The following is a 21,453-nucleotide window of genomic DNA, read 5'->3' on the forward strand; positions in this document are numbered from 1 at the left end:
TTGATCACCGACAAGTTTACACAGGTCAACGATTTGGAAAATGAACATTGATCCCTGATCATTGGCCCTTGTAAAAGGGCCTTAAGACATCCTGCCTGCTTTCATCCAAAAACAGCGCCACATCTATCCATATATTGTGTCTATGCGGACTACTCAGAATAGGTGATCTATAGTTGATTGCCCACAACTCTGAGCGCCAACCGATCAGCTGATTGCGTGCTCCCTTACAGCACCGCAAATACGCAGGGATTGTAGCAGAAGCGCTGCTCAGACCCGTGTAGTGGCCGGCACTTTTAACTGCAGGCTGATATCAATGAGAGCTGTGCTTGCAGTTACAAGCACTGGCCACTACACAGGTCGGAGCAGCGACATCCACTTCGACCCCTATATATGCGCGGCGCTGTCAGCAGCTAATCAGTCGGGATTCCGAGTGGCGGACCCCAGCTGATCAATACTATTCTTCCCAGAAAACCCCTTTTAGCCTAAGGGAAAGCTTCGTGGAACTGATCACCACTATAATGAGAAATGAACTGCTTCTGGGTACCGGTTGGGGCGGTGGGAAATTAATTATCCATTACTACAATAATGAAGAGCCAAGTACTCAATAACCTACTTCAAAGTTCCATTTTTAATGCAAAACTAAACCTTCACCTTTATGTTAAAAAAAAATAAAAATGTACATTTTTATTATGAGTGCTCATTTTCTACCCAAATACATAGGGAGTGGTACAGCACTAATCTGTGTAGTACAGTTTGTTCATGTGTGGGTTTTGTAGAAGCCAACACAGCTCAGGGTCCTTTTAAACAGGCCGATTTTCGGGCACTTAAGCATGCAGCAGCTTCGGCAATGCTTTCACAAAGGAGCGATAAACGTTCAGTAAATGCAGGCGGAACGTCCAAAGAACGATTTCAGCCGTCTGCCTCCATTGATGGCAAGCATAGATGAACGACTGCCTATTTACACGGACCAATTGTAGCTTGATTTTTATGCCTGCCTAAACTAAACGATACTCGAACAAACTATCATTCGTCGTTCAGCAGTTAGCCGTGCTTACATTGAACGATAATCATTCAGTCTGAAGAGGCTATAAGATATTTACTATCACTCAAGGAACTATTCCCAGGACTGTGTCAAGAATTAAGGGCAGTGAAAGAGGTTGTCTGGTTTCATGACGAATAACTGGCAATGTATGGAAAATGACCAATGATTGCAAGCCAGTTCTCCTTGCCAGGCTTTGTTTATATGACTGCACCGATGACGGCGCACTGACAACACGCGGTTGCAGTCAATCACTGGACTAATAGGAGAGGAAGATTCATTTTATTTAATGTCCCTACTTTGCCCGTTTTTTTGTCCTCAAAAAGTACAAATCCGTCACAGATTAAATTGGTCTTCTGGAAGGAACCATTTAGATACATTCTTCCTGTTCCTGTGCACTATATTTCAGTTCGGAGTCCATTTATATGCCCAGATGCCAATATGTAATCAGAAACATCTCCCAAATTAGATCTTCTAATAGCAATATTTCCTGCTATATACATAAATAATTGAATCATTATAGTGAAATCAATGCATACAAAGTAAACAAACAGCACAGAAAATCCTGAGCCGACATCAGCGGACATCATTTTTGTAATACTTAAATGATATAACTTGGCAGAAGCCCCATCTTCTGTACAGCTGACCTATAAAAGGTTTTACAGAAACCAGTATATACAAATATAGGAAACGTTGTAATATCTATTATGGGGTACGTGGTATCTGCCTCACTTTTCAGAAACTTGTAGTTCTAGATTCACTACCGGCTCACTTATGCAGAAGTCATATGTGAAGAGCCAATAGTGAGATTGAGTCCTACCTTACTAATGTAATTGTATTATCTAGCTAAAGTAACACAATAGCTTTATTTACAGACATACCCACAACAAAGCCAACAACATATGTTGCAGACCACTTACACATTTTGGACGAAAACTCAACCTTATAATAGCTATGCTGTGGTTGGAATGGGATCCTATCACATCTATTAGGGCAGGCATTGTCCTCGGGCCCCTAGACGGGGCAGGCATTGTCCTCGGCCCCCTGATGAAGCAGGCATTGTCCTCGGCCCCCTAGACGGGGCAGGCATTGTCCTCGGCCCCCTAGACGAAGCAGGCATCTTCTCCCCCTCACATTGATGATCACAAGAAAGTATAACTAGGAAGGACCAGATTACCCAATCCCATCATTGCTCTACCTTGCTCCAGTCAAGGTGGAATAACTTCTCATCACCTGTCAGCAGTGTGAAACTGGAACAATGTTGCATAGTACAGTATGACATACTGCAGGTAGTTGTGAAATGAATGTTAAATCTATTGGTGTGTGCTAACCGGCATTTAGCTTTTACCTTTTGTGTGTGCTATTTTGACAGAATTTACAGATAGGCCAGAATGATTGCTTCAGGATTATTGGTATAATGGAAAGATATCCGCTGTGCAACCATTACTACAGTAATACATGCAGACAACACAGAAAAATCCTTTGCATCACATCACCTGACAATACATACAAACAAATCAGCTTTCTTCATTATTAAGATAGCAGTGTACAACACTATCTCTGTCACTCCCATAGAAGTCAATGGAGTGGTGGTCACTTATGCACACTACCACTTCATACACATAGGGACTGCTTGCTGCTAAGGCTCCCAGCAGTAAAACCTCCCCCCACTTTCCGACTCCTAGCATACATTTATCACCTATACCATGCCTTTAATAACCCTTAAGCTTACTGACCTTGCTATTCCACCTCTAAGAAATCGTATCGGTGTGTCTTTTTCGAGTTGTATGATGCACTCTTTCACGTCTCCATTCTCCCACCTGGCTGGAGCTCCATATACACTGCAGTCTACCTCAGCTGCAAAACACACAAGCACAATGGGGAGTGATATATTAAAGATATCAGGATATGCCAGTGAGAATCAAAGTAATAGGTGAGATTTTCCATAAAAAGCTGCATATATCTCAGGGTATCTGGTGCAGGCTAGAGCGTGGCAGGTTGTACCTGTGGGAAGATGGAACAATACCTCTACATTGCCCCCTATTGGAAGGCAGCATTCTCGCAAGTCAATGTCAGACTTTTCAACAAGCCTTGTAACAATGACTGTCATTGTTACAAAGCTTGTTGAAAGGTCTGACATTGACTTACAGGAATCCTGCCTTCCAAAAGGTGGCGATGTAGAGGCATGGTTTCATTTTCCTTATTTGCATATTTCCCAGAGGAGTATGGATGGCCTTATAAGTCTGCTCACATCTTACAGGTGCTCTCCCCAAGGAGAAATGATACCCTTCCTACCAAGGCTGTACAAGTTAATATTAATTTATCTAAACTTTTTTCCACTGCAAAATAGTAAACAATGAAAGTAAACTGGCTCTAGGCCCAGCTCACGTTGATTTCAATAAGACGCCAGCCTGCAGTTACAAGCGCCGGCCACTACACAGAGATCAGCGCGGAAACTGTCACTCTTTTCGCTCTGACCTCAGCGTATTTGCGGCGGGGCTGACAGCATGCGCCTGCCTATTTGAACGGTCAGGGGCTTGAGCGGGGCACACACCAGCCGATCAACTATTCACGACCTATCCCGAGGATAAATCATCAATAGTATTTTCCACGGAAAACCCCTTTAAAATTATATGGAACATAACACATGGTATAAAAAGCATAACTAGATCATACCGGGTGTCAGTACTGGAGGGAGGCAGTCATGCAGGAAAGCCTTAGCCTTCTGATCTACAGCAGCATCCACCGGCGCATACTCCGCCAACTTCCCCATCAGCTCCTGAACCTTTCTTATGAAGTTCTCTCTCCGTGGATTAAACTATACAATGAAGGAAAAGATAAAAACGCAAACAAACATTCTTAAAGCTTCTGAAATAATTCAAAAATAAACCACAGGAAACAGATTATTAACGGGACGGTCATGGTACTGACAACATTTCAGTCCAAAGTGCATCTACTATAAATCAATTAAGCAGAAATGTCCAAACCGCTTCTCTGACTACCTGGCATACACTGTGCATTATTATGCATCATCAGTCTAAAAGCCCATTTACACACAAAGATTGTCCCTCACACAAAAAAATAAACTTGCTGGATCATGGAAATTTAAAGGATAATAGTTAGGGTAAACACGGCCAACGAGAATTCAATTGCTTCTCATTTGTCATTCATTTTATGTAGACATAATCATCATTCGCTTGTTTACACATTGTTGCGTATTAACAGCGATCATTTAGTCATTCACATTCTCTGGTACAGTGAATGTGAACGTCTAAACGATTTGCGAGCGAACGATTTATCTGCCTGTATAAACGGGCTGCACGAGCGAACACTGTCATAAATCGCTCCATGTAAAAGGAGCCTTAGTCACTACACCTACTGTAGTTGACCAGTGTCACTCACTTGGGTAACACTGGCCAGTAGAACTGCACCTAGTGTCTTAGACTAAAAAGACAAAAGTTTGGCACAGTGTTAGCCAGTAAAATGTGATTGTTCTCAGCAAGAGAAACCAAGTAATCTTGTAGATAGGATACCTTTTAATGGCTAACAAAAAGAAGTGATGTTATAGCTAGCTTTCCAACCTACTCAGGGTTCTTCCTCAGGCTTGATAAGCCTGAGGAAGAACCCTGAGTAGGTTGGAAAGCTAGCTATAACATCACTTCTTTTTGTTAGCCATTAAAAGGTATCATATCTGTAAGATTTCTTGGTGCCTTAAACTAGCAATGCATACTAATGTACAGTGCCCATCAGGTAGAGAAGTTCGGCCATCTTTGTTTTTACTAAACCGGAAGGCCACTTTAAGGCCGAAATCACATACAGTTTTGCTGCATAATTCTTGGCATTTTTAAAAGCTTATCTTGGAGATCAAATACACTGCAGCCACTTCAAAGTCTATTGTAAAGCATTGAAAAGTTGCTTTACAAAGTCTTTTGGTTTGTGACATTTTTTCAAACGCAGTGAGTTGTGATTAGGATATTTATGTCGGACTTAAAAGGTCACTCCGGGGATTTTTTAAAATTGAATCATTATGTAGCTAACGTAGTATATATGTGAGCTAGTGTTACCTTGGATATTGATGTTTGCTTTAGGCCTCATGTCCACGGGCAAAATATGATCACACGCATGCGGATCCGCATCCCATAGGGATGCATTGACCACCCGCGGGTAGATAAATACCCGCGGATGGTCAATAAAAGTGAATTTAAAAGAAAAAAAAAAGGAGCATGAAAAAAAACGTGACATGCTCCATTTTCGTGCGGGTCTCCCGCGGGGACGGCTTCCGCAGGCTTCTATTGAAGCCTATGGAAGCCGTCCGGATCCGTGGGAGACCTAAAATAAGAATAACTTACCTGCAGCGGACCGGGCAGGTCTTCTCTTCTTCACGGCCGGATCTTCTTTCTTCAGCCTGGCGGATGTGCCCGGCGCATGTGCGCAGCACGCTGACGGCATGTCGAGTACATCCGCCGGCCGAAGAAAGAAGATCTGGCCGTGAAGAAGAGAAGACCTGCCCGGTCCGCTGTGGGTAAGTTTATTCTTATTTTCAGCGCTCATGTCCGCGGGGCAGGAGGGACCCGCTACGGATTCTCCATGGAGTATCCGTAGCGAGCCTGATTTTCCCCGTGGACATAAGGCCTTTATCTGCCAGTATGTTTTTCCTCAGATAGTCATGTGATCTCAGATCTGCCCAGTTCAGATTTACTTGGGGTTATAGATTCGTTTTCTAGTAAAATTCTCAGTTTGTGAGATGCTATTACATGATCCCTACCACAGAAATTGCTTAAAGGGGAACACAGACACCCCTGTTCCAGTTACCAATGATGAACGCACAGTTCCTGTCACACAGTTATAATAGAGGAGATCACAGCTCATCTTCCTGACTGCATACTTTTGATCTGTAGCTTATTCAGAAGACTAGAAAAGATAATCATAATTAAAGTGTCCCATTAGCAGCCCAAAATGGTATAGCCTCGGCTAATGCAGTGCTGATGCATCAGAGGATGGATGTCAAACGGAAACTAGATGGTGCCCGAAAAGTATCACACAGGGGTCTGCATTGCAGGGAAGGGGCTGGAATACACAGAGTGGTCCTTTAAGAAAATGCAAGAAAGAAAATGTCTGAAATGTAAAAATAAGATTACCTACCATTGAAAGGGGTTTCCCAGTCAAAAATATAATTGATGACCTATCATCTGGATAGGTTGTCAATAGTTGATTGGCCAGGGGCCACCGCTCGGGACCCCGACCGATTAGCTGTGCTGGCGAAAGCTGCCAGCGCCGCAACAACAGTGGAAGTCTCCATGCCGACCTCCCATGCAGAGGCCGGCGCTGGTAACTGCAGGCACGGCTCTCATTGAAACCAATGAGAGCCGTGCCTGCAGATACAAGCCTGAGCCACTGCACAGGAGGTTGGCATGGTTGGCGTCCGCTACGACCTCTGGGTATTTGGAGTGGAAGTCTCCGCGCCAAACTCCCATGTAGTGGCCGGCACTTTCAATGAGAGCCGTGCCTGCAGTTACCAGCACCAGCCACTACATAGGAGATCGGCACTGAGGCTTCCGCGCCGACCTCTGTTATTGCAGCGCTGACAGCTTGCACTCGCACAGCTGATCGGTGTCCCAAGCGGCGGACCCTGGCCGATCAACTATTGATGACCTAGCCTGATGATGGGTCATCAGTAGTATTTTTGACCTATCCCAATGATAGGTCATCAATAGTATTTTTGACCAAAAAACCCCTTTAAATCAGTTCTCCATGAGCCCGTGATAACACCCATGAGAAAGACAGCTTCCAAACTGGACAGGAAACAGGAATCTCCCAGATCTCTTTAAAGGGAACCTGTCATTACATGTGAACTCCATAAACTATGTTACAGGACTCTAGGGTAAGGGAAAAGGAAGCCTGGGGAGCAGCGTTTCATACTCTCTAGGCCCATTCCAGCATGGTGCCCCCGCTCAAAATTGCTGCACACACATACATAGCGTGACCCTTTTTGGATGGATATGTGCGCGTGCCCTTCCATTCATCCCTATGGCACAGCGCGTGCACACAGCTGGCTGAACTCATGTAGGTTGTAAGCCTGCATGGTGCACTACATGTATCTATGGGACTTGGCACCCGTTGTATGCCTTATCTATGTGCAGGGATAAGACTAAACAGCCAGCACAATATAAGGTAGGTTTATGAGCGGTCGTTCATCAGTTTATTTTAACGCTCCTGCATATAGCAATTTGCTCGTCTGCATGCTGAGATATAGAGTCTATACCTGCCCTTGTATTCTGTATCAGTATACCAGCAAGTATGGCTGCCTACTGTAATTTTTTAATTGATACTCCTTTTCTGTGACTTATTTTCTACTGCGGAAAACTGCAACAAATCTACCACATGAGGACACTTTCTGCTCCTCTCCCATCAAGAGCACATGGCATAGCGGGAATGTGGCGTACATGATGCGTAAAGTCACCTTTAGATTCCTGGGATACAGAATCTATGATGTCACTATAGATCGGAACATTTCACTGTCCAAGAGGACCTGTAAATTACATAAATTTATTTTCCAGTAACACAAGATATTATTGACTGTATAAAGGGAGAATATCATTCAAGCTCCTTTAAAAGATTTTTTTTTATTTTTCCACTTTTGCAAGTCTTATAATTTGCTACTTTTCACATGGCCAATTTAGAGGTACACACGGCTTTTTTGACCACTTTTACTGCAGAATAGGCATTTTGCCTTCATTTTTAAGAGTTTTTTTTAACATTATTAACGTGCACGATAAATGTATTCAATTTATTGTACAAGTCGTTACGGATACGATAATACCAAATGTGTTTTTTTTTCATACAGAGGTAGAGTGTTTTCTTTTCTACATTTTTTTATGTTCCTGTAGGGGACTTGAACTTTAAAAGCTATGATCTCTATGATAATGCATTCGAGTACTTTTATACTGAAATGCATACAACAGTGATCACAGACCATGACAGGCCTGGACAACAGTGCATGGTGTCCAGTTGCCGTGGCAATCCACTGGTCCTCCGCGAGTACATAGTAAAGTGCCAATGACTTCACAGAGGGGGCACATACTCCCTCTAAAAACCCTTTACATGCCACGACGTACTTTGATTGCAACATGTAGATGGTTAATCAGTCACAGCTGTGTCCAGATGCGGATCCTGTACCATCTACACAATGTAAATTTACATTAGGGGTTAAATCATAGTAAAATTCACAATTGTGATCATCAATATTAGATCGGTTGAGAGGATATAGATGGAAATTCTTTTGTATTTTGCCTCTCTGCAAATACATTGGAACCCTCCCAAATTAGTGGAACCCCACTGATCAACTATTAATGACCCATCTTCAAGATACCTCATCAACAGTTCTTGAAAAACCTTTTATTTTATTCTTAAAGTGAATCTGTCACATTCCAACGGCATCATAAACTAAGTTATGGTGCCTTTAGGGGAAGTAATGTGGAGCCGGGTGATGTTTTTTTATACCCACCTGGTAAAGTCCAATGCGCGACACAAAAACCTGACTCGCCTCAGATGGCCGTGCTTATGCTCTCCCTCAGACTTGTATAGGACAGTATGCACACGGTAATCTGAAAAGGGTCAACATTTCATGCGGCACGCGGACTTTATAAAAGATAAATCACCTGACTCCCCGTCACTAAGCGCTCCATAACTTAAGGCCCATTTAGATACACAGATGATCGCTTAAAAGATGGCTTTTGAGCGATCATTTTGCATAACTGCTAATTGGTACTAATGCCTATTAGTACCAATTAGCAGTGTCTGAGCAGCAGGGAGCTGAATTCATTCAATGGACTGTCAGCTGTTCTCTGAATAAATTCCTTGCCGGCGAGGCTGACAGCTGAGACAATGCAATCAGCTGTTCTCAGCAGTCCGCGCGCAGAGCACAGCGTGCGGTCTGTCTTATCAGCTGTTCTGTGGAACAACGGTTTTCAAGCCGAACTGAAGGTCCCCGTTCGGCAGAAAAATTAAAGATGGACACATTTACACGCAACGATTATCGCTCAAAAGCTTTTGAGTAAATTTTGAGCGACAATCGTTGTCTAAATGGGCCTTTAGTTTACAGTGCCGTTGGACCGCAACAGGTTCCCTTTGAGGTCAGGCAGACTATTGGCGGATCAGATCCTCTGACGTTTTTACCTCATCTCTCTGCTCATCTGGCCCTTACAGAATAAAATACAATTTCTTGACCATGAATGCCTTTATATGTTGAAGACACCTGAAAAACAATGAGTCACTTGATGCTTCACAGTAGAACAAATGGCATTTGTGCGCTGGCTACCTGTGGTTTTCAATTTCCACTTAACGGCAGACACTTACAGACTCAGCTTGACATTGCTTTATGCTTTTATTACTATCTACAAAAAAAATATTAGAAAACTGAAGACCAGAAAACTTTAATAAAATCCTTATTCCACTTTTTTCATTCTAAAGACAATACTGCTAATTATAGAGATGAGGTGAAAACAGACACAAAATCTACTTACTGACGCAGTATTTTGTACGCCCATGTAATCAAGGTAATCCAGGGGAAGCCCTTTCCGAAACTCAACATCATCATCAGCTGCAATCTGCAGGGCAGCTGGAAGGAGCTGGCAAAAGGTCATTACAAGGGAAACAGTCAGGAAGTTCTACATAACGAATGCCAACAAAACACAACTACATATTTCCGTCCCCAGGATGCCATATAACTGGGATGTAGAATTACTTCTAGATCAGTGTGGGTTCAACATCTGGGATGTCCTCAGATTCTGACAATGAGGGGCGCTAAAGTGCTAATTTAGAGCTACGTGCATTTCTAATTTCTCCCTGCACAGCAGCCAACTGGCTATCTAGGGAACTGCAACAGACAAAAATAAAAAAAAAATAAAAATTCAAAAATACAAAAAACATAGTAACTCATATCATTAGTAGCACATATAAAACCCACAGACCAATAGAAAATTCACTCGAGCAGGAAGGAGGCGGGTGGTGGTGAGGGTGTGTGTGTGTGGGTTGGGGGGGGTGGGGGGTTCAGGCTGATACACTAAGATATGAGTTATTTGAGCCATCATATTGGTAAAATGTAGTACATGTATGTATATGTGCACAAGTCCAGACATTAAACTTTTCACTGCATGAACTTCCAAAAACAGGACACAAATTCTATTCTATATAATCTGCAAGTGACCGAGTATGCCATCTAGTGGCTGCTCTGAGAACCACGTAATAATACCATGGAGTGTCTTATATCTGTTACACCATGCAGTTGACAGGCAGAACCATTCCCTTAACTATATGGAAATATGTGTATTGTATAATATATGATACAAAATGCAGTGAAGGGTTAGCATATTTCCAGAGCTTTTGCAAGTAATGTGTTTATTTATTTTTTGGTGGTGGTGGTGGTGGTGGGGTCAATGTATGGGGAGTCACTCTTTATTATAGGAGTGTTCTTTTCCCCCCATATGAAACGATCTTATGACTTTTAAATGTTTTAATTAGTATGTGGTTGTTAATAAAATGTGTTATTTTTTTATTTTCTCCCTTACATTAGTTTAAGTGTATCTTCTCATTCTTTCATCTACATCGTCAGAAAAAATATATCCCTTAGAAGAAGTTGTCAAAATCGAATGAAACTTTCTCTGTACGATACTAACGTTGATATAACTTATTATACTATCAGGGCAAAAGGATAATTTATTGCAGAAAACTGAGCCCTTGTAAGGAGGCTCTAGTACCCTGTTGAACCTCCTCTAACTTGAATACAAGATGTGATACAGGAGGGCATGGAGGCTCTAGTACCCTGTTGTACCGCCTCTAGCTTGGATACAAGATGTGATACAGGAGGGCATGGAGGCTCTAGTACCCTGTTGTACCGCCTCTAGCTTGGATACAAGATGTGATTCAGGCGGGCATGGAGGCATACAGGTTCTGTATGATATCCTGTGGCATATTGCTCCACATTTGTTGTAATTGAGCATCAAAATTGTATGCGGTCAAAGTTGACATCCCAGATGGTCCCATATATGTTCTACTAGTGATAAATCTGGTGACCGGGCAGGACACGGAAGGTGACAATGTTGTGGAGGTATTCCTGTGACACGCTTGCTGTGTGCGGCTGAGCAATACTCGTGGCTGCAGGATATCGCTGAGCCGTCATTGTCCCTTGTATCACTACTAGGGGTGACGGACTGTAGTATGTGTTGGCCCCGCAGACCATCACACAACAGTGGGGGCAGTGTGCCGCTCCACAACAAAGGCAGGACTGAGGTACTCATCCCTAGGTCTCTAGTCATGAACACGTCCGTGTTGGCCCAAACTCTGTAGCAGTCCGGGTTTGTTATTCAGGACACCACCTGAAACAGAGGCGACGGTGCGTGGGTGTCACAGGCAGTATACATAATGGGCATTGTGAGACCAAATGTCCTTCAGCCAAGTGTCTGGAAATGGTTCTGACAGACACAGGGATGTAACGATGGGGTCATGTATCTTGATGGTGAACAATGAAAGTGTTGGAGCTGTTCAAGCTTGTCGGACGATCAGACAATCCTCCTTGCATGCCCTCACACTTCCACTGGTCCCAACACCTCCTTACAGTCTGGACAGATCGGCCCAGTTGATGGATAATTTGTTGATACGACCATCCAGCTTCTCGCATTCCAATAATGCGCCCCTCTCAGACTCTGGTAACTGGGTGAAGTCTCTTCTCTGCGTCGTAGAGGCGTCTAGTGGTCAAAAAGGTCCACACAAGTGGAAGAAGAGGTCACTGCACACAAGGAGCCTCAAAGAGCCTTTTATAGGCCAAGGGTGGAACCACTTTTAGGGCCTCACGTGGCAAGACTGTTCATCTAATTACCCCACAACTCTCATCATTTACATATCTGCCTGAGACAACTTCTTCTAGGGGCTGGATTTTTTTATTTTTACTAAGTGTATATACTTTTTGTTTGTGCATTCATTAGTGTGGGACTTGTGCACCTCATCATTTTAGGTAATTAGTGGTGCCTGCACTTTACCGTTTAATTTGGGAACTGCCACAGGACCACTTTACTAGTGCAAGAAAAAAAGAATGGGACGCAGCAATAAATAAGTACTGTGGTGTTTTTCATTCTCAGACTCTGAGGGTTCCAGCGCCCCGACGATCATAAAGTGATGGCATGTCCTAGCAGTCATGAGAATACCCCTTTAAGGCTATCAAACTCACTTCTCAAGGATTCAAATTCTTAAAAAACTGTCCTCCCGTAAAGGGACATCCAGAAGAGTAAAATGCATTTGGAATCTAAGTGGCATTTGTCGACCTCCCTTACTGGATTTACCAAAAGTGGTTCATAGATGGACCAATGTAATGAAGATGATGTTGTCAAGTACTATTCTTACCTTGTCCAGCAGGTCCACCCAACTGTTCCTCTGAAATGAAGAAACCGTTATGTGTAAGGAGTGCTCATCAGGAAGGCAGTCACCTTGGTGAATGAACCCTCTAGGAAAGTATAGAAGGTCTCCAGCTTCCAAAATGGTTTCTAGAATGGGCTCCCCAAGGTCACCATCATTGAAGTTAACTGTTGATCATAAATATAGTTCACTATAAGATTATTGGATCAGAAACTGAGACAAAACAAGGCAAATTAAAAGTCTATACATAGCTGAAACCTAATGCCAAGATGTAAAAAATAAATAAAGATTGCAGCACGTTCTATCTTTTGGCGTTCCCCCAGAACGCCTCACCCATGCTTTTCAATGGGACCTTAAGAGCCATCGCATGGCACTCGCCCGCACTGGAGTTCTGAATGCATTCGTAAAGATATAATAATGTAGTTAGAATGAAATAAATACTCGAAATAGGAACCTCACAGGAACCTGAAGAATACCACCAAGTGATAGTAAAATGATTGTAGTCAATGAAGTGTGAATTAGTTATGTCACTGCCTGAGGGAGATTACAAAAACTATGTAACACAAAATATAACAATAAAAAAAATAGGCAGAGCAATCATAATGCCCCACATTGCAGCCGGCAGGAAAATCCGAGCCCTTCAACTACTGTGCTTCCCCGAAAATAAGACACTGTTTAATATAAATTTTTGCTCCAAAAGAGGTAGTATCTTATTTTCAGGGGGTGTTGTATACTCAACTAGCAGACAGCGCCCCGATGCTTCGCGCTGGTCTCCGGCGCTGCGGCAGGCTGCCGTGTCCTCCGCGCTGACCGCATTCTCTTTCTGGTAACTAACGGGGCTTTGACTACCCCGCCTCCAGCAAGTGAGTGCTGTGATTGGATCACGAGCACAGGTGGCTCAGCCAATCAGAGCCGGCGCTCGATTAACCAATCACAGCCATTCAGTAATGTCATTCACTGAATGGCTGTGAATGATCAAGCGCAGGCTCTGATTGGCTGAGCCAGCGGTGCTCGTGATCCAATCACAGCACTCACTTGCTGGAGAAGGGGTATTCAAAGCTTTGTTTTACCAGGAAGAGAATGTTGTCAGCACGGAGGACACGGCAGCCTGCTGCAGCGCCGGAAACCAGCGCGGGGGACCCAGACGTTGCCAGCTAAATGAGTATTGCTAGTATTGCAGCTTTTTTTTTAAAATCTAGTGTAGCTAGGGCTTATTTGGGGGGGCGGGCTTATATTTCAAGTCCCCTCCGAAAATCAGGGTAGATCTTATTTTCAGGGAAACGCAGTAGTACATTGTAAGAAAAGGTTATCCATGCAATAAAACAGGCTGGTCCTTACCACTTGAGAACTGAGGAAGCATTTCCAATGAGTTCCTACAACAACAAAAAGAGTCATTAAAAAGAAAAAACACACTACATTTTAAATTTGATGCAAGTAACTTTTTCCTGTATAGTGTAAAATATTATATATTATATATTATATATATATATATATATATATATATATATATATATATATATATATAAAATGTATATTACACATATATAATAATATATAAATTATATGTCATACAGGGGATAGACAGAAATATGGAAACACCTACAAAATGCATGGGATTTTAATCATTAGCACTGAGCTGCCCTTTTGAACCCTGCCTGGCTGAGAGCCAAATTTGTGTTTACCTCACCTCTTGCCCTGCTCTGGGTGATCTTGGGAGCCAGCTGGTACCAGCAACTGAGTGGCTCAAACCCCTGACCCATGGAACTTTGTTACTGGGGCAGATGTTCACTTCTACCCGGCAGCATCTGTATCATATTACCTCCATTTAAAATCTGCCTCTACATGTCTTATTGAAATATGATTTATAATCCCACGTAACTTAAGGCATGCATTTCGTACAGTGTTTCCATAAATGTTTGCCCACCCCCTGTATATGTAATTTATAGTACTCTAATAAAATCATCATGATGACATTTTAATGTGTTCATGTTGATTAATTCCAAGGAATCCACAATTTTTGTTCCCACCCATAATAAATAAGAGCTGGGGAGTGTGTGGGTGGCAGGGAAACTGTATTGGGAAGGGTTAAAAGGGTGGTCACTAGAGATGAGCAAGCACGCTCGGATAAGTCAGTTACTCGAGTGAGTCTCGCTCTTCTCGAGTAACTGCATTCCTGTCCGAGCGTGCTGGGGGGGGGGGGGGGGGGCAGGGAGAGAGATCTCTCTCACTCTCTCCCCCGCTGCCCCCCCACCCCCGAGCACACTTGGACAAGAATGCAGTTACTCGAGAAGAGCGAGACTCACTCGAGTAACTGACTTATCCGAGCGTGCTTGCTCATCTCTAGTGGTCACATGAAGGCAACCTGTTCTTACATAGAAGAGATTCTGGGACAGATAACAGCTGACAGTTGTGGGTTTAGGTATGTCCACATGGGATTGACATGGTGTGGAGTTATGAGGCCTCTTTCACACAGGCTACAAAATCATCTCTACAAAACGCATGTATGTGAAGCCCGTGGTTTCCAATGGGTTCATTCACATTAGCAATATTTTATAGCCAGAAAGAACCCACTGGAAACCATTTTTCTGTTGACACAGCCAGTTTTGGGTACATATAATATATTGTAAAACTTTTATTAATCTTCTTTGGAGGGCAGGGAGAGAAAACCTCAATTCTGACTTTTTTGCTTTTTTACGGCGTAAATCATGCAGCATAAGTGCTCTTTCAGAGGGGGGGGGGCGTAATTGCACACACTTCAGCGCAATGTATTTGCGCTACGGAGAGATTTGTTCACGTATCCGCGCATTTTACTGTACTATTTGCACATGCAGGGTATGCTCACATGGGTGTGGGACACCTCCCTGAAGTGATTTAAAAGGCTATTTAGCATAATGAGGTCTAGAAGTGTTTTTTTTTCACTGAATTGCATACTTCCCATAGGCTTCTGTAGGGACCAATGGTGCACAAATGAGCACAAAAATAGAGCAAGTCCAATTTTTTACGCGTGCAAAAAAAGAAAATGTGAACAGACCCAATGAAAATCAAGGGGTTCCATTCTTTGTGTATAGCGCACACAAATACGTTCATCTAAAGTAGTCCTTAAATGATATGATAAATTTTTTTTCTGCAGGCTGGTACAATTCCAATATTACCAAAACAATTTTTTTATTTATAGTTTTTTTTTTAACATTATTGAGATTTAAAGTCGCATAACTTTTTCTTTATTTTTCCATAGACGAGGGCTTGTTTTTCGCGTGACAATCTGTAGTTTTCATTTACCATTTGGGGGTACATACAGCTTTTTTGACCACTTTTACAGAGTTTTTTTGGGAGGCAAAATGCACGAAATAAGAAAATTGCCTCCGTTTTTCTTAATACAAACGGGGAAAACGTGCAAAAGTGTGGATTTTTTCTTTTTCACCATTGTTATTATTTTTTACATTTTTTATGTCTCTGTAGGGGACTTTAACTATAAGGCCTCATGTCCACGGGGAAAATCAGACCCGCCGCGGATTCTTCATGGAGAATTCCGCAGCGGGTCTCTCCTTTCCCGGGGACATGAGGCTAAAAAGAAGAATTTACTCACCTGCCCGGACACTGCGGACCTGCCCGCCGTCACGGTCGGATCTTCTTGGCAAGCCGGCAGCGTGCATGCGCCGGCACTCCATTTTTAAAAAATTTAAACTCCTGCTCTCTTGCGCTCGGAAAGCAGAAAGGACGGCTTCCATAGGCTGCAATAGAAGCCTGCGGGAGCTGTCCCCGCAGGAGACCCGCACTAAAATGGAGCATGCCGCGTTTTTTTTTAACTACCTGGGGTGTCCAATGCACCCCATAGGGATGCATTGGACACCCGCAGGTAGTTAAATACCTGCGGATGTCATTTTACCCTTGAGGCGCGGATTGCGTGTGCGGGAGAAATGCTGCGGATTTTAAATAATCTTTTTACCGTGGACATGAGGCTTAAAAGTTGCAATGGCTAATCGCTCACAATAGCAATCGTAGCCCATTGCAGGCCCAGCCACCAGTGACTGGCGTCTGGTTGCCATAGCAAGCTGTTGGTCCTCCGCGCACTCTCAACAATCCCCGCTTATCAGTTACAGACGGCTCCCACTATAAGAGCAGGCTCACTTCTGAACCCGAGCCATCAGCAGGATGTAAGCTTATGCCGTGATGTATTAATTACCACCATGTCAGGACGTCCTGTAGCATTAAGGGGTTAAAATCAGCAACATGTGAAATCTGCAGTCGAGTCCACAGCAATATCCGTAATACAATGTAATACACGTGGTTTTGTACTAATCAGATTTTTTCCCCACAGTAGGTTCCATGAGTATTACGTGCAACTGATCTTGTAACTTACAAACTGGAGGGCTATGCCAAATAAAGAGCCGCTCTTTGAGGGACTCCTCACTCCGGTTCATAGAGGGGGTTGCCCCTCTATGTCGTCCTAATACTAGTAGAGGTTTAGAGATCTGCAGTGCTTGCTTAACCCCTTAAAGAGGGGGCCCTTTCCCACCCACCCCCATTTTCATTTTTTCCTCCCCCCTTTAAAAAAATCATAAGGCTGGGTTCACATAGGACGGATTTACTGTGGAAATTCGTGCGGCAAATCCGCCCGCGGCTCCTAATCCCGGGAATAGCCAGCCATCTGACATGATTGGAGCGGCCAATCCATCGCGGCAAAGCCTGGCGGAACCGGCGATGTGGCGCAAAATTGACAGCCGCAGCATGTCAATTCTTTGTTTTTTTTCCGTTGCGGCCTTACTCTTCTTTATGGGGAGAGGAAGCTGCAATGGAATGCCGGTGGTCGAACCGCTTCAAAACCGGCGGAGACAGGCGCAGAGATGTAGCTAAATGCTTATTCTGCCTTACCAGCACTTCAGCACTCACCTTGGGCTGTAGACCCTCCAGCGTTTCTTGCCTTCCAACTGAACCACAAAAGCCTCAATATCATCATAATGTGGTGCAAACCCCTGAGTTCCTGGCGGGGTGAGGTACCTGTGGAAAAAACACAAGGTGTCAAGTAGTCTAGCAGCATAAAACAAACCTGTATAATTATCCTTTATTCTTTGGAATCAAAGATGTTACTAAAATCTGGCCAGAAAGTAATGACACCGTTTTCCCTCAATGATTTGTAGAATATCAGCAATGCATCTAGTTATCTGCTACACTTGTTCTGCACAGTACATTACATTCAGTTTAGAGAAGTCTAAAATATATATATATATATATATATATATATATATATATATATATCAAAAGTGGATATCCACACAAACCGTAAAAGGAGAGGAGGATGGGGGGGCTTGAAATATAAACCCTAGCTGCATATAAAAAAAAAAAAAAAAAAAAAGAAAAACATCACCTAAGAGGCGCAGTCTGTTCCGCCGCACTTCTGCTCTGCAGGTCCCCGGCACTTGTCTTCAGGCAACGCTTCCAGAAGCGCTGCCTCCGATTGGTTTTTGAGTGCCGCAGCTCAGCCAATCAGAGTCAGCGCTCGATGAACCAATCACAGTCATTCAATGAATGGCTGTGATTGGTTAATCGAGCACCACAGCTCAGCCAATCAGAGGCAGTGCTTCCTGGAGGCACGGATTTTGAACCTCCAATCCAGGAAGCGCTGACAGCAAACTTCAAACAAGTGTTGGGGACTTGAGAGGAGAACTGTGGCGGAGCTGACAGCGTCTGTTAGGTGATGTATTTATTTATTGCAGTTAGGGCTTATTGTAGGGCTCTTACAGTAGGACTTCCTACTGTAAAAGTTGCATCACACCAATATTCAGGAACTCGTGATTTTTTTCTCTCGCAATGTAGCAGGCTACAACACAACGCTAATGTGAAGGAACCCATTGGAAAGCATGTGCTTCACATACATTCAATTTGTAGCACTGTCAGATCGCGAGAAAAAAAAAAAAAAGAAATCACACGATTTTGTCGCCCTTGTGAAACCAGCCTTATTGATCGGTACTTTCGAATTATCTTGAATTTATTTTATGACAAAACATCAGAGTAATAAATAGTCAATATAAATATATAGTCAATAATAATCTTTTTTGTATAGTGCCAATTTATTCAGCAGTGCTTTCGAGGCACATGGGGAACACAAACAATAGAAAAATTACCAAAGTTACATGTAGTATACAAATTATTTGTAAACAAAAGGGGGTGGGGGGTGATACAAAAGGTACAGGGGCAGGAGGTAGGCGCAGGCAGTGTACATGATAAACAATCTGGTAGGTATGATAGCTTGTAACAGATGACGAAAAAGAAATGACGTTAACAGAGCAAGCTTTCGAGCCTACTTAAGAAATCCTAAGACTGAGTATCATATCAGATCTCTTATTTAGTGGCTTAGATTTTTGACAGCCTCAAAATAAATCTACAGTGCAGTCAGGCAGCATAGAAAGCAAGTAGGGAGCTCAGCAGTATAACATGTAGAAAGAGGAAGATTGTGATCCCACTGTATAGAGCTGTGGTGAGATCACATCCCGAATACTGCGTTCAGTTCTGGAGATCTCACCAACAGAAAGACATTGATAAAATACAGCAAGACCAAAAATAGGCTACAAACACGGTGGAAGGTCTCAAGAACAAGACTTAACAGATAAGACTTAAAGAACATAATTTGTGTAGCCCGGGAGAAAGAAGGGAGAGGGGGGACATGATCAAAACTTTTAAATATGCTAAAGAGTATAAATAAGGTTCAGTAGGAAAGTGTTTGTATGAGGAATCAAAACACTAGAACAAGGGGGCAAAATCTGAGATTAGTTACTAAGCACATATCTATCCTAAGAGAGAACTAACAAGGAAACACTGTAAGAACAGACTAGATGATGTACCATGTAGTCTTTTTTGTGTTGTCAATTTCCTTTTTCTACCCAAGCAGTCTCAAAAGCTTGCACTTTCAATATCATTTCTTTTTGGTTGGCCAATAAAATGTATCATATCTACAAGACTATTTTGTTGCACTTGCAGAGAGAAATAACATTTTGTTCTACTGGCCAACACTGTACCAAACTTTTTTGACAGGGATAACACAAGTCTATATGTTCTATTAGGGCATATGGATGCTACAGAGGTCGAGGTCCCTACTTGGGATCCAGAACTGCTCTCCTACAGGCAGGCTCAAGCAGTCCATGTATTAACACAACAGGTCCACTGTAGCAGTCACTGGAGAGGAAATGCCTGGCTTACTACAGTTTCCATCTGCAAAATCAGTTGCGTGCTGTTGGTGGAACTCACAGCAATCAGCAGATCACTGTGGTTAGCCCAAACTGAAAGGAAGTGCTTTTGATGAGTAAGATCCTGTAATTAATAATAATCGGTAAAACCAACAACCCAACGTAGAAGAGAAACTACATTGAATTTTAGAAAGGTAACATGCAAAGTAGACAACTAAAACAAGGACAGAATACATACATGTTTGCGCCAACCATGCTTGTGAAAAGCTCTTGCAGCACAGATAAAGTATTCCATACTGTGATGGAGAAGCTTTGAGGATTCAATAGCCTCAGGGAACAGCCGTTCTGCAAATACAAGGAAAAACACAAATTACAGTAACACATCACCTTTTATTACTATTGTAAATCTACAGGGGAGTAAAGAGGTCTCCAAAATACTGACTTCCAACAAGCCATTTGCAAGGCTCTTCATATACATACAATGAGATGTCACCAGCATGTGGGGAGCAGTAAACTTCAGAAAAGGGATAGGATTTAGTATAGTTGTAGAAGATACTTGAAAATATGTGTGCATGTACTATTGCTTCAAACTACCGTGTGCACAATATAATCTGGCAGACAAACCCATCAATGAACATTAGCATTTAACTCCTTCGCTGCCAAGGACAGATGTGTACTAGTTTCTGAAATGCTGAACTCTTCGGTCTAATTAGTTCTACCTAATATGTGAAATATGCAGGTAGACATAAGTGACATATGAACTTTCTACATCTTCAACTTTTAGGGCTGCTGCCCAGAGGTGGATATTTGCTGCGGAATCCGCGACGGGCGTCCGTCCACACCATGGATCCTCAGCAAATAGCATCTATAGCATACTATGGAAAAATCGATTCTTCCTGCACACTTGCGAAAACCAACTGCAGTTTCCACAAGCAGAGAAAAAAAAAATTAAAAATCGAAGCAGCACGCTCCATTTTTGTGAGGATTCCGCACTGACTGTTTCCATTGAAGTCAATGGAAGTCATCTGATCCGCAGCCCTATTGTAATCATATTGCACAAAGGTTGCGGATTCTGCATCATCGCTAGGCGATATAATGCAGGAAAAGTGGGACTTTCAAAAAAAAAACAAAAAAAAAAACTGCACTGCTCATGTCCGACAACTCGCCATGCAGACCATCCGCAGCACAGATGAAAATGAAAGTGATCAGGTACACGCAGGCGCCACTGCTAGCAGAGCCGGAATCCCGCTGCAAGATTCCGCATGTGGAATCCGGCTCTGCTGTGTGCAGGGAGCCTCAGTTGCTCAGTCAGACTTTCAGGTACAAACAAGAATTTCTGTACTTTAAAAAAAAAAATTGTATTATTTGACGCAAAGTTGCGTGAAGCCACCATACTTTGAATGTGCATGTAAGGTTCAGATGATTTTTCAGAGTAATTTGCAGCGTGTGTATATGAAAAATAAAGCTCTATCCATTATTTGACTTTACCGCTTTTATTATCTGCAGGCTGTGTCTCTGATTTTCAGTTTTCTCTGAGCTAATGGGTGAATGACTAGTTGCTATGATGTCCAATGTACACTGCATATGAAGTAAAGTGCAGATTCTGCTCCCTAGCTCTGTGCAGCAAACAAAGAAAAAAAAACAAAACAGTATCATGGAGGACTCTAGGGAGGACCTGAACGATGTAAATGTGATTCGAGTAGCTGTAAATAACTTACTAGTTTGCTGTTGCAGTGTCTGTGTTAGGGTTCACACCCACTAGTGGTTTTATTTCTGAAAAGTGAAAACACTCACCTCGCAGCACAAGAAAAATGCTGTGATATCGCC

General features: G+C 42.8%; 1 protein-coding gene across 2 annotated transcripts in view; it reads right to left on the reverse strand.

The window, feature by feature from the left end:
* RIOX1 (ribosomal oxygenase 1) overlaps window positions 1-21,453 on the reverse strand; it is a 45,269-nt gene that overhangs the window by 14,948 nt on the left and 8,868 nt on the right. For both annotated transcript variants that reach the window (XM_066595843.1, XM_066595844.1), the window contains exons 6-12: window positions 19,865-19,971; window positions 17,336-17,443; window positions 13,784-13,818; window positions 12,434-12,612; window positions 9,562-9,666; window positions 3,716-3,857; window positions 2,776-2,896 (exon numbers count right to left, since the gene is read on the reverse strand). In XM_066595843.1, coding sequence (XP_066451940.1) covers window positions 2,776-2,896; window positions 3,716-3,857; window positions 9,562-9,666; window positions 12,434-12,612; window positions 13,784-13,818; window positions 17,336-17,443; window positions 19,865-19,971 — 797 coding nt within the window. The remainder of the gene's footprint in view (window positions 1-2,775; window positions 2,897-3,715; window positions 3,858-9,561; window positions 9,667-12,433; window positions 12,613-13,783; window positions 13,819-17,335; window positions 17,444-19,864; window positions 19,972-21,453) is intronic.

The sequence above is a fragment of the Eleutherodactylus coqui genome, chromosome 3 (genome assembly GCF_035609145.1).
Source record: "Eleutherodactylus coqui strain aEleCoq1 chromosome 3, aEleCoq1.hap1, whole genome shotgun sequence".
Taxonomy (NCBI): Eukaryota; Metazoa; Chordata; class Amphibia; order Anura; family Eleutherodactylidae; genus Eleutherodactylus; species Eleutherodactylus coqui.